The sequence below is a fragment of the Gadus macrocephalus genome, chromosome 13 (assembly GCF_031168955.1).
Source record: "Gadus macrocephalus chromosome 13, ASM3116895v1".
In the NCBI taxonomy this organism is placed as follows: Eukaryota; Metazoa; Chordata; class Actinopteri; order Gadiformes; family Gadidae; genus Gadus; species Gadus macrocephalus.
In genome coordinates this window covers 6,098,854-6,111,808 of record NC_082394.1, presented here as the reverse complement: position 1 = coordinate 6,111,808, position 12,955 = coordinate 6,098,854, and the positions used below count along the sequence as shown (strand labels likewise).

The 12,955-nt window shown below is 46.3% G+C and overlaps 1 protein-coding gene across 1 annotated transcript in view; it reads left to right on the top strand.

Moving 5' to 3' along the window:
* LOC132470965 (SLIT-ROBO Rho GTPase-activating protein 3-like) overlaps positions 1-12,037 on the top strand; it is a 13,502-nt gene extending 1,465 nt beyond the window's left edge. Inside the window, exons 2-10 of the mRNA XM_060069929.1 lie at positions 7-76; positions 296-430; positions 1,780-1,885; positions 2,911-3,138; positions 3,933-4,006; positions 5,457-5,637; positions 6,510-6,662; positions 7,281-7,596; positions 8,049-12,037. Of these exons, the coding sequence (XP_059925912.1) occupies positions 7-76; positions 296-430; positions 1,780-1,885; positions 2,911-3,138; positions 3,933-4,006; positions 5,457-5,637; positions 6,510-6,662; positions 7,281-7,596; positions 8,049-8,519 (1,734 nt within the window). The 3' untranslated portion in view covers positions 8,520-12,037. The remainder of the gene's footprint in view (positions 1-6; positions 77-295; positions 431-1,779; positions 1,886-2,910; positions 3,139-3,932; positions 4,007-5,456; positions 5,638-6,509; positions 6,663-7,280; positions 7,597-8,048) is intronic.
* The last annotated feature ends 918 nt before the right edge of the window (positions 12,038-12,955 follow it).

Sequence of the window (12,955 nt, the reverse complement as noted above, 5' to 3'; positions counted from 1 at the left end):
CTGCAGCAGCAGGGCATATTCCGGGTGCCCGGGTCACAGGTGGAGGTCAACGACATTAAGAACTCATTTGAGAGAGGTGAGTCATCGCCTGCCCTGTCGGTTGCTCTCTTCAGATGGCTCAGTGTTCATTTTGTTCCATTGTGTCCTGGCATAACTAACCCTAACCCTCAAACACCCTGAATGCAAACCCCCTCAGTTCCCTTGATCTTCTCGGTAGCCCAGTGTTGTGTTCAGGTTTGATCTGTGTTCTGGGGTCTCACAACGGAGGGAACCTCTTCTCTGTTGCTCTCTTCAGGGGAAGATCCATTGGTGGACGACCAGAACGACCATGACATCAACTCGGTGGCGGGGGTCCTCAAGCTGTACTTCAGGGGTCTTGAGAACCCCATCTTTCCCAAGGAACGCTTCCTGGACCTCATCTCCACCATCAGTAAGTCCTTGTGGCCACCGGCGTACCCGATAGAAACCAGCCGATCACAGAAACAAATTCTACACTGAGGCAGCAAGGTTGCAGTTCACCGTACAGGAAGGGCTTCACCTTTGATCCTCTGTGAAACAGCAGCGCATGGAAACAATCTTCATCACCACCACAACCCATGGCGGTTACTTAACTAGAACCTAACTGCAAGAGGAAAGTGTGTGCCACATCAGAACATTGTGTGTGCAGTCAGCACACCACATAAACCATTTCTCTCTCCATCTCTCTCTCTCTGTCTGTCTGTCTGTGTGTGTCTGTCTGTCTGTCTGTCTGTCTGTCTGTCTGTCTGTCTGTCTGTCTGTCTGTCTGTCTGTCTGTCTGTCTGTCTGTCTGTCTGTCTGTCTGTCTGTCTGTCTGTCTGTCTGTCTGTCTCTGTCTCTGTCTCTGTCTCTGTCTCTCCATCTCTCTCTCTCTCTCTCTCTCTCTCTCTCTCTCTCTCTCTCTCTCTCTCCTCTCTCTCTCTCTCTCTCTCTCTCTCTCTCTCCTCTCTCTCTCTCTCTCTCCTCTCTCTCTCTCTCTCTCTCTCTCTCTCTCTCTCTCTCTCTCATATATCTAAATGGCTCCCACTGGTGAGAGGTGGCCGTCTATTAAAGTGTCAGATAACTCTTTTTAACCATACTCCGTTATTTAGCTTCTCTGTTGTAGATTCAGTTGATTGACGCCTCCGTCAGCTTTTCAACCACACAATCATTATTTCAAGGGTATTTCTGGCTCATGGTTGACTGTGGCTTGTTGACAATCTCACTTGATACTACACCCAGAAAAAGAAAAATCTGTCACTTTTAATCTGCAATCTGGAGTTGAAGTCAAACCCAGCTGCTTTGTTTAATGGTACGCGATTGCCAGCGTATTATAACTCAATTGGCTACCAAAATATTCGGTGTTTCCTTTAAAAATAATGAGTTTCTTTGGGTAAAGAAACTGTAGGAAGCAAAAAATGCTAGTAACTGACAGTTTTGATAATTAAACGACATACTTCATTAAGGAATCATTGTATGATTGGCACTTTCTCGGCCATCTCTCAGCACATTTAAAACTAAAGTATTAATCTTGCTAGCAAATTATTTATATCGATGCTCTCCATCTAGATGCAAGTTGTTATAATACCATGTTATTAAACTCACTCACAGACTGTGTGGAAATCCAACTGCATGTGTCACAAGATATCGAACAATCGCACGAGAAACTTTTACAGAGTGTAAAGGTGTGAGCGGCTCCCATGCTGCAGCATGTTCCCGTAGTAACAGAGGCGGTTGCTTGGCGCAGTACTGAGTCTGGGCTGTGTTATTGTTGTGTTCCAGAGCTGGAGTCTGGCACGGAGCGAGCGCACCACATCCAGCAGATTGTCGTCACGCTCCCTCGCACCATCATCATCGTCATGAGATACCTGTTCTCGTTCCTCAACCAGTGAGTCTGCTCTTCATCTGTTCAGAAGTACACATGAAAAAAACAACTGATATGCGTTACCTGGAACGACACAGAAGAGCTCTCGTATACATTTGAGCACACCGCGTGCTTCAATCTCTGTTTAACAACAAAATACGACCACTCCAAAATAGCCCCATTCAAATTAAACCGACACAACTAAAAGTAGATCTGGGTCTGTGTGTTACTAGATCCGTCCCAAGTGCTTTTAAAAGTAATTCACGGGGGAGGCCGGGGAAGTCATTTGTCTGTAGTAGTAGTATACCTGTCCCCCTTTTACGAGAGCCTATTCCTTCTGACTTTACTGGGTTCCCCTGCAGAAAGCGGGGGGCCGTGAATCCACGTCTTAAGTTTGAGCTGGTGCTGCTCTAATGCCGCTTCATGTTGGATGTCTTCCAGCTGTGGCTTTAACTGCGTTACCTCACCTTGTTGACACGCAGGCCAGTCCATAACTCCTCCTCCTTCCGATTACCCGTCTGTGGCTGTCCTCAGGCGGAGGAGTAGCTCGCGTCGACTCACAGACTCATAGACACCCAGTGGGGCCATTCTCTGTTCCTCGCTTTAGTTTGGCTGTAAGGGGGGCGATCCGTTTGAACCTGGAGGTCGGAACTATTAAGTTCCTCGGCTGAGATTCCAGCTGGAACACTCCGCTGTAGTCGGATTTCCAACTCCGAAAGTCGGATAATCTTACAACGCCGACCTTCGGGGTTCAAGACGGCTGCTCCGTGCATCGAGAGGAGCGGAAGCTGGAGCATAATACTCAAGCACGATCACACATGAGGGAAACTAAAGTGTATCAGCACGACGTCGATGGCTACGATACGATAAGACGAAAAGAGGTGTCTACTTCTATCGAAAATATCAGACCATACATCGCCATCGGATGCGGTCGAGCCGATTGGACGACAAAGGCTACCAATCAAAACACTTAAAAGAGTATTTAGAAGCTGTGGTTGTTTAAAGTCCCCGTCATTGAGCCCACACTGCCCCACCCCCCTCCACCCTAGTCTGTCCCAGTACAGCGATGAGAACATGATGGACCCCTACAACATCGCCATCTGCTTCGGGCCCACCCTGATGCCCATCCCCGACGGCCAGGACCCCGTGCTCTGCCAGGCGCAGGTCAACGAGGTCATCAAGACCATCATCGTCCACACCGAGGCCATCTTCCCGAGCCACCGGGAGCTGGAGGGGCCGGTCTACGAGAAGTGCATGAGCGGGGGGGAGGAGTATTGGTGAGTGGAGACGAGCACCTCTACGTGAGCCCCGATGGCGTGAGTATCATGACAGTTCTTTTTGACACACTAATGTCTGCTGCTGAAATATATATGAGGCAGTTTCTAGACGGACTACTGGGTTATAGGAAGGGACGTGCACAAGGGGGGAGTGGCTACACTGCCCCCCTTGCCCTCATTGGCTGAAGAAAAAATAGTGCCCTGTTTTTTAACTTTTATGATAATAGTTTTATTGTTGCAGTCGTTTCTACTTTGGATGTGGTTCCTTTTAGGAATATCATTTAAAATATAATGAATCGATTAAACTAAATACATTTTCTAAACACCCTGGTTTTATGTTTGATATGCGGTTACACGGATACTGTAAATCTATAACGGCTCGGACATGAGGGCTGAGATTATCGTTTATTTTTTAAACAGTCTTCAGCATTTGCGATTTAAAGGAATCACTGCATCCAAAGGGCCTAGGCTACTGCAGGCCTTTTGAACAAACTCTGCTTTGATAAGACATGGAGACATAACCTGAGTGACTCCAGGGTAAATAACAGCCATGCTGTGGATCACCAGGGGGGGGGGGGGGGGGCATGATCTAATACATAAACGCATCAACTATAAAAACTTGATTCATCACTGTATTCCTTTCTTGTTTTATCTGGTCGATACATCCACATCAGAGGGCGGCCTGATCTGACCAAATATTTAAATTGAAACCAAATACATTCTGCATTGAGAGACACGTTTTCTTTTGAAACGTGTGGTTCCTAACCCACATCGCCTGGGTTCTCCCCCTGCAGTGACAGCCCTCACAGTGAGCCGGGCACCATCGACGAGGCCGACAACGGAACGGAACCGCCCACCAGCGACGAAGGTCTGACCTCTCTCTAGCCGTCATCTAATCCTGTAGCCCCTTTAGCAGGCCCAGTCTGGGTCCTCAGTACCCCAGTGGTACAACACAGAGTCTCACCAGTAGTGTTGGACACCCGATGTTTGCTGTATTCACTCCTGCTCGAGATGGCGTCATGCGTCGCGCAGTGCTCTCGTCTAGACGAAACAAGGATATGAACGCTGTCCTACGGCTAACTGCTGGTGAACCTGGGCTGTTTATGAATGCAATTCTAAACCCGGGGATGGGCAGACGTACTCCGCTGCACTACATGGGAACACACATCAAGGGACAACATGTTCAATTTTTCCTATGATCCAAAGTGTACTTTCAATCAATAGATTAGAGGCTGCTGCTTATATCGCACTGCATAACATGAGGGTTGTAATTGAAATGTCAGACAACTTGGTAAGCTTGGTGCCTTTAACCTGGTGGTTGTTTGAACTGGTCCTGGGTGCAAGATGCACTGCCCTTTACAATATCATAACCCCCCCTATCTCTCTTCTGGTCCCCAGCCTCTCTCCTCTCTTATTTGAAAGGCTCAACAAAAGGTCCACACATACAGTATATCCCCACTACACAGGACTGAGAGTACTGAGCATTGAAGTGTCTGATGACCGTCTTCCACCCGACTGTCTATAATTATCTTATTCTTAAGAAGCAGCCGTATTAAGGAGGAAACTGAAAATAATGATGAGCCATATTTCCGCAGTAGAAGCTAAAGTTTGTGCGACGGGAAATGTTATGAGTGTAACTCTTTTGGCAATGCTCTCTGTTCTTGGCTCTTTGAAGTGCATCTCTAAATGAAACCAACAAGGCTTTGTTTTAGTTCAGAGACACACTCATGCTGAGAGCATGTTCAGACCATCCATTAAATCATAATGTGGTTAACCCTGTCTGACCCCTGCTGGTGAGCCAGCAGAATCACACCTGTCCCAGGTTTGGAACTGTGAAGCCCTTGGACTTGTTAATGTTCATCTTAACAAGGTGGTGTTACTATAAACACCTTTCAATCCAGATCACAGGTTTTTTTTCTGTTATTTTTAACGATAGTTTCTCGTTGAGTTTCTGTAATCGGCCTAGTGGATAAATTATAACATTTGACGGGAAAACGTTTTGAAGAGTGTGTCAAAGGTACATGTATTTCTGATGTTTAAAAATGGCTGTATCAGGGAATAAATAAATTCCTGTCTAATGGCTGCCTAATAAACCTTTGATTTAATTTCTGACTACATCATCTGTCGTTCCCTCAGCCGCCCCTCTGCGCAAAGCTCTGTTTAATAGAATCTCACGTAGGATTTTGGGGGGGATTTAAGGGATTTGATCGCTCTCCCATGATTGGCTGAACCAAACTACTATTTCATTAGCTATACAGCGCCTCAGCCGTACTTCATGTGTGTGTCTCATCCTCCGTGTTCACCCAACGCTTCTGCAGAGATCGAGCAGATCGAGGCCATCGCCAAGTTCGACTACGTGGGCCGCAGTCCCCGCGAGCTGTCCTTCAAGAAGGGCGCGTCCCTCCTGCTGTACCACCGGGCCTCCCAGGACTGGTGGGAGGGCCGGCACAATGGCGTGGACGGCCTGATACCTCACCAGTACATCGTGGTGCAGGACATGTGAGTTACTGAGCAACCCCTGGTTCCTCAACCTTCCAACCCACAAGGCTGCTTTTAAAGTCGGGGACTTTAAGTCGGGGACTTTAAAAGCAGACTTCGGCAGCACACAGCAATGCACGACCGGTCTTGACCAGTCTAGCCTCGCTGTCCGGGCGGTGGTCCAAACTAGGGCACGAGACTAAAGGCTGATTATCTGAGCTAGAATCAGCCGGGTTTGTCGGCTGGTTGGAAGGAAGCCTTTGGATCCTCTGATTCGTTGGAGAATTGGGACTTTTTGGGAGGAGATTGATAATTTTTGAGCAATGTACCATTGAGTCGTGTTGGTGGAAGATACTTTGTGTAACCAGTTAACCGTTGTAGATCTGGAGTTTGGAAAAGAGCTGTTTGATAACAGGTTTTTGTATTTGGAATTGGATTTGGAATTCGGTATCTGTCATTCGTACGGAAAGAAAACATTATTCCTCCCGTTAGTCTAATTTTATACCTTCAGTTCGAGTAAATAGCAAGAGACACCTCATTGTGAGAGGATTATTTGTGTTTTGACAGCTAATTTGTTGAGTATGTCGTAAAACTTTGAGTTCTACTTTTGCTTTATATTTTTTATGCAGACGCTGTTTTTGTGTCTGCACGGATGCTCATTAAAATTGAAAAGCAGTTATGTTGCTAATAACTGTCCATCCATAAATTCAGATTTTACCAACATAATAGTGTGTTCCAATTACCCAGTACAACAGTCCATTATTTATACATATATATATTTATTTATTTTGTTTATTAGTTAGTTTTAGTTTTAAAGGAATGCACACTAATTGGATGCATCAGTGGCGGTGTGGGTCTGATACTGTTGGGTTTGTTTGTCTGCCTGCTCTCAGGGACGACGCCTTCTCCGACAACCTGAGCCAGAAGGCGGACAGCGAGGCCAGCAGCGGACCCCTGCTGGCCGACGACAAGAGCTCCTCCAAGAACGGCGCCCACTCCCCCTGTGAGCAGTCCCCCGAATACAACTTTGGAGGGATGATGGGGAGGTATGGTATACTACTGTTACTTAAAGCTCAGGGCACCGGGTTCACTTAAACTAAAAACCAAAAGCAAAGCAAGGCCGATCATATTTGTTAGTGTTTCTGATTCAATGTACGGCCGGGTGAGTCAGGTTAATAATCTCTGGACGTCACTGTTGCTTTGACCTTGACACCGCGTCACTCTTATATGTGATTATATGTGATTGTATGTGGTTTTGTGTGAGGAAAGAGCAGGTTGTTTCATATCAACGAGGGAGTGACTGTAACAAAACCGTAATGTTTGTCTCTGCACATGCCGCCGCTTTTCACTCAGGGATTTATAATAAAAACCCGGGCATATTTACCGCGCTCCACGACGTACCGAAGCGGAGACACGCGGACGCGGAAAGTATGAATCCGGCTTATGAATATATAACTAGCACGCTGCGCTGGGAGATAAGGGGCTCACATGGCTAGTTGTCATGGAAACAGTCAACAAACAACGGAAATGCAGCGGAATTATTTATTTATATTGTCATTGTGGGAAAAAGACTATGTGGACACGGTCCCTTAGACTGTTGTTGTTGTTTTTGTTGTGGTAGTTGTTGTTGTTGTTGTTGACCCGGCGTGACCTGTGCCCCGCAGGGTGAGGTTACGCTCCGACAGCGCCGCCCTCCCGAGGCAGCGGGGCGGCCCGGACACCCAGAGCCCCACCCGGGGGGCCGACACCCCGCCCAGGGCCGCCGCCTGCCCCAGCAGCCCCCACAAGGTGGCCCTCCACAAGGGCCGCGTCGACAGCCCCGAGAAGAGGCGCCTGGGCACCTTCGGCAGCGCGGGCAGCATCAACCACCCCGAGAGGAAGGCCTACCCCGAGGGACACCCTCTGAGGCCCGTCCCGGGGAACACCCGCCACAGCAGCCTGGGGGACCACAAGGGCCTGGAGACGGACGCCCTGGCCGAGGTACCTGGCTGGCTGCCTGGCTGGCTGGCTGGCTGTCTTGTGGTGTATAGGTTGTGGTGTCTGTCTTTCTGTAGGTCTTACCGTCTGTCTGTCTTGTCGTGTCTCTGTCCGTCTGTCTGTCTGTCTGTCTGTTTTGTCTGTCTGTCTTTCTGTCTCTTTTCTCTCTGCCTGTCTGTCTGTCTGTCTGTCTGTCTGTCTGTCTGTCTGTCTGTCTGTCTGTCTGTCTGTCTGTCTGTCTGTCTGTCTGTCCGTCTCTTGTCTCTCTCTGTCTGTATTGTCTTGTCAGTCTGTCTGGTCAGAATCTCTGATATCAGCAATTGGATATCAAGTAACACCAACTTCCCTTAAGCTGAGGTAACACCGTATCAATTGCAACCACTGGAACAGTTAAAAAACTAGTATCAGCATACTAGTTTTTTAACTAGTATTTTAAACTTTTTTAACTCCCCCAGGACATCGAGAAGACCATGAACACGGCGCTGCACGAGCTGCGGGAGCTGGAGCGCCAGAACGCCGCCAAGCAGGCCCCCGACGTGGTGCTGGACACGCTGCTGGAGCCCGCCAAGGGCCCGGCCCCGGGGCCCGGCTCTGAGCCCGGCAGCCCGCTGCACACCATGGTGATCCGCGACCCGGACGCCGCCATGCGGCGCAGCAGCAGCTCCACCTCTGAGATGATGTCCACCTTCAAGCCCTCCTCCTTCTCCGCCCGGCTGGCCGGCGCCCAGCTGCGCCCGCCGCCCGCCCGGCCCGCCCGGCCCCCGCCCACCACGCACCGCTCCAGCAGCTCGGGGTCGTCGGGGCTGGGCAGCCCCGCCGTCACCCCCACCGAGAAGATGCTGTTCCCCAGCCCGGCCTCCGCCGCCACCGCCGCCGCCGCCACCGCGGGTGTGCACGAGGCCGGGGATAAGTCGGGCACCATGTAACGGGGGGGGGGGGGGGTGGGGTCGGGGTGTGTGAAGGGGAGGGGTGGAGGAGGGGTGGAGGAGGGGTGGTGGAGGAGTCGCATGCGGAAATGGGTTTCGATGGTAAAAAAAAAAAAGAAAAAAGCAGGCCGGTCGAGGATTGCCTCCCGGTTTGGTTTGAGAGTGCGTGTGTGTGTGTGCTCATGCGTGCGCGCGTGTGCTCTTACGGTGCGCGTGTGTGCGCACGTGTGCGACTTGATTAATGAATTCACAAAGGTCCTTGAGCGAGCCTGTGTTTCCATGGTGATGAAAGAGTTCTGGCAAGGATTGACAGCGACTGAATCAAACGTAAACCACGGAAGCGAAGCGCTTTTTAAGTTTTACCTCACCGATATAGGATAAGAAAAAAGAAAACTAAAGTTTGTGGCCATGTTCTCTTTTCAGAGATACATTGAAGGCGCTACGTGTGTACAGTTTTGGCATTAGTGTTCTATGGTTTATATTGGTGATGTTTCAGTCACTGCTGTAGGTGTTAAGGATCTTGTCTCGGAGATTCAGATATAAGCGGCAGCGGGCCCACCATTAGGCTGTACATAAAATAAAAAGATACTTGAAGTTGTGTTCTGTTTGTATTATAAAGTATTGGATGTTTAGGGGACTTATAAGAGAACATTGTATGATTTTTGTTTTTTGGGAACACCCGAAAGGGGACCGTTAGAATATCATGGTGAAGGATTCCTTTAGCATTGCTCCTTCCAGTGGGCAAAGTTAGCATTAGTCGTGATGAACGGAAGTTGTCTAAACTCTCTCCAACATGTATTCACATCCGTTCGAACCGTATTTCTTCGTCGATGCCTTCCCTCTCTTTTAGATGAGTGAATTGTTTATACCCCTGCCTTGCTTCAACCCAAGCCGCCCAAAACCTCTGCAGGTATAATGGGGGCTTGCTGAATGGACAGTGGTCTTTCAGCTAGATACTCTTAAGCCAGTTCACACACACACCGCATGACTCAGTCCATGATGAAGATAGCGTTGAACACAGTTGGGAATATTTGATCGTGCTAATTATGCACATGCCGGGGGGGGCCTGTCATCAGATAGGCTACTGGTATAAATTTGGCAACCTAATTGGGGCGACGTCGGTCCCCTTTGAGGTTGTTGTCACTACTGCCATAGATGGAGAGTTCCACACAGGGTGGCCGCGATGATTACTGTGCATTTTAAGTCGTCTGGGTGAGGATGAGTTGAAAAAATTAAGAAAGTCATCGTCCCCCACTTTTATGTTTCTTGACTTGGTCTTTTAGGAAATGTGTTAGAAAACTAAACTCATACTATGAAGTATTTGCTGAGGAAATCTGTCAGAGAGAAAAAAAAAAAAAAAAAAGCACATGTATTTGTAAATAATGTGTTGTAATCTTGTAGAGGTCAATGCTTAGCAGGGATTTACATCAAGGGGATTGTTGTAAATGTGGCGAACTTCAAACCACACAATAGGATCTTTATCATTCCCTAATGCTGAAACGTACAAAGTCCATCGACTGTTTCTACTTTGCATTGTCCACGTTGTTTAGCTGATGATGATGCTGCTCAACAGTGTTCCAACATAACGTCCATTGCTAATTAATCCTTACCAAAATAATTGTGAAAGACATGCCCACATTTCACATAAAATGCAATAAAGGATCTTTTAAAAATCGATTAAAAACTCAAATAATCTCAAATGATTCATTAGAAAAAAGATCGGAAATCCAACGTGTAGCCTGTGAAGTCCCCTCGTAATGTTGTTCTCTTTACTATGCGCATACTAGGCTTGATGCGACTGACTGTACTCGTCTGTATTGGTTGATATAGACACACTCTAGTAGTAACTCACTCCCTTTCATGTAGGGGAATAATATGACTTATATTTCAAATATCTGTACTCTTCTGTATCTCTGCGATCGTCCAGAAACTCTGTATTTAGCATCCCAAAGAACGTGCATGTTTTTGCGGTGTATTGTCTGACGAGTTAAACAATAGCTGTGCGTGGTGCCTTGGTGGTTTGGTCAAATGCACAAATACTTATACTTTCCTTTTTGAGGAAACAACAAAGCCCTGTGTCAAGATCACAAGTGACCCAACGAAAAAAGAAAAACATTTAAACCTCATGTAAAAGTTGAACAACTGCTGAACTCAAATAAGCCTGGACTTTAGCATGAATATTAAACACTGATTCCAATTTTATAGTTAGTCCTCTGAGCTGCTTTTCCTGGTTCAAAACTGGAATGCTTTGCTTGCATCTGGATTTATTTTTTATATGCCATAGACAGAATATCCATCATGTTCTGGATTTCTTAGGGACAGAGTAGGTAACGGTGACCAACGCCTAACATAGCCATAAAACAGTGCACTCATACCCTCTGCTGGCTGCTAGTGGTATTGCTTCTATCTATCTCTGGGCATTATGACATTCATCTTATGATACTCATATTGATAAACTGATGCAATCAAACAAAAAATGTGATGTTGCGACTGTGAATATCGCATTGACAATTTTGCAATAATTGTTCCAGTTTATCACCTATATGATCATAGATTTCTTTGTTTTTGACGTTTTTGCATTTTTTGTTAATTTATAAACCCTTTGTACAAGAGGAGTAAACCATTTTAAAGTGCCTTATGTGCACATCATCGTTTTTTTATTGTACTTTTTAAATTAAATTTTAACTGCAAGATGTTTGTCTTAAAACAGTTGTCCCGTTTGGTAAAACTTAAATTCTTTCATTTTTCCTTTTCTGTGCTCTTCGACTAAAAATTAATTTACACACACACACACACACACACACACACACACACACACACACACACACACACACACACACACACACACACACGTATCAGGAATGCATTAGAAATGTCATGCCTCTAATAGCTGTACAAGGAAGGATTATGAGTGACTGCTATGCTGTTGAATGGCAAAAAGGTAACCACGATGAAGACTACTGTACACTCCACACTGATTCACTTCAGTCAAATCTCAGAATAGTTGAAAGAGGAGGGGTCTCTTACTTGTGAAATGCCTGTACTGTGTTTAATCTGTGAACTCTTATGATTTAGCTCCCTCCTGCCCCCACATGAGGTGTCCCAGTTATGCTGGCTAGTATGGTAAGATCACAACTGATGATTATGAAATGATTAACCTCTTTATTGCACGGTTTTGTATAGGACACCGGGCGCAGTGTCCACTCTTTTGCTAATGTGATGTTCAGATGACTAGCTCTTCATTATTTGTTTCTGGAATCTATGCTGACATGGATAATGCTCTTGGTCTGCCACTATGACAAGAGTGTGTGCTGTGTGCATTGTCATATTGTTAAATTCTCTGTCTCTCTCTCTCTCTCTGTCTCTCTCTCACTCTCTCACTCTCTCTCTCTTTAAGCGTTTGTCCAGTGATCCTGTCTGTTCATTGGGGGGTCTGGTGGGTTGAAATCCTGTGATGTACATCATACCAGTCTGGATGTTGAGAACCTGTGTCCAAATAAACCATTGTTGCTCTATGACCCAACCCGTGTCATTCATTCATAAATGTAGTCGAGTTTGAACTAAATGTAATTGTGAAATTAGCAAAACAATGTAGGCCTATATTTGATTATTATTATTATGTTATTGAAACTTGTATCAAGTTTATGAATGCATTTACAATACGTATATACAAATGGGCATTCATATAACATATCACAGATGGCACAACGTCAGTTCCAAAACACAAAAGAAAATGAAGAGATTATTTACCCAATATAAATAATGACCACGTAGCCCTGGAAACCTTTTATGGAGAGCCTTGCAGAGACTGTAGTTCATATTGTAGCCACATGGTAGAGCTCCTGCAGCACATAGACGACAGAAACCCAATTTAACGAATTAGCTCAAGAATCCTAGGCATACATTTAACATTTAAGAGAATATGTGATCCGCGCCCCCACCGCGACCCCCGCTCCAGGTAACACTACGACCTGTCAATTTTATGTTGTTGTTGTTTTTAACAAAGTCATTACTGAATCAAATCACTACTGCACCTTCATTTTTGCACCAATATTGTATTTTAATTGCCATTACAATGAATAATTAACAGGCTTACAGCTTGCTTGAAGTGTGGCAGGGTTTCCAACCGTTATAATGAGGCAACAGGATAACCCCGCTGAAAGCTAATTTCTATTCACAATGACTGCATAACGTATGCCTATTGGCAGCTGTGATTAGCTCCTGCCCTTCGGCTTGTGTGTGTGTGTGTGTGTGTGTGTGTGTGTGTGTGTGTGTGTGTGTGCGTGTGCGTGTGCGTGTGTGCGTGTGTATGGATGGATGAAAGAATGGATGGATGATGCTTGATGATGTAATACATTTAATTGAATAATTAGTTAGTTATGGTTAGTTATGGCCTTGTCACTATTTGTGTGCGTGTGTGTGTGTGTGTGTGTGTG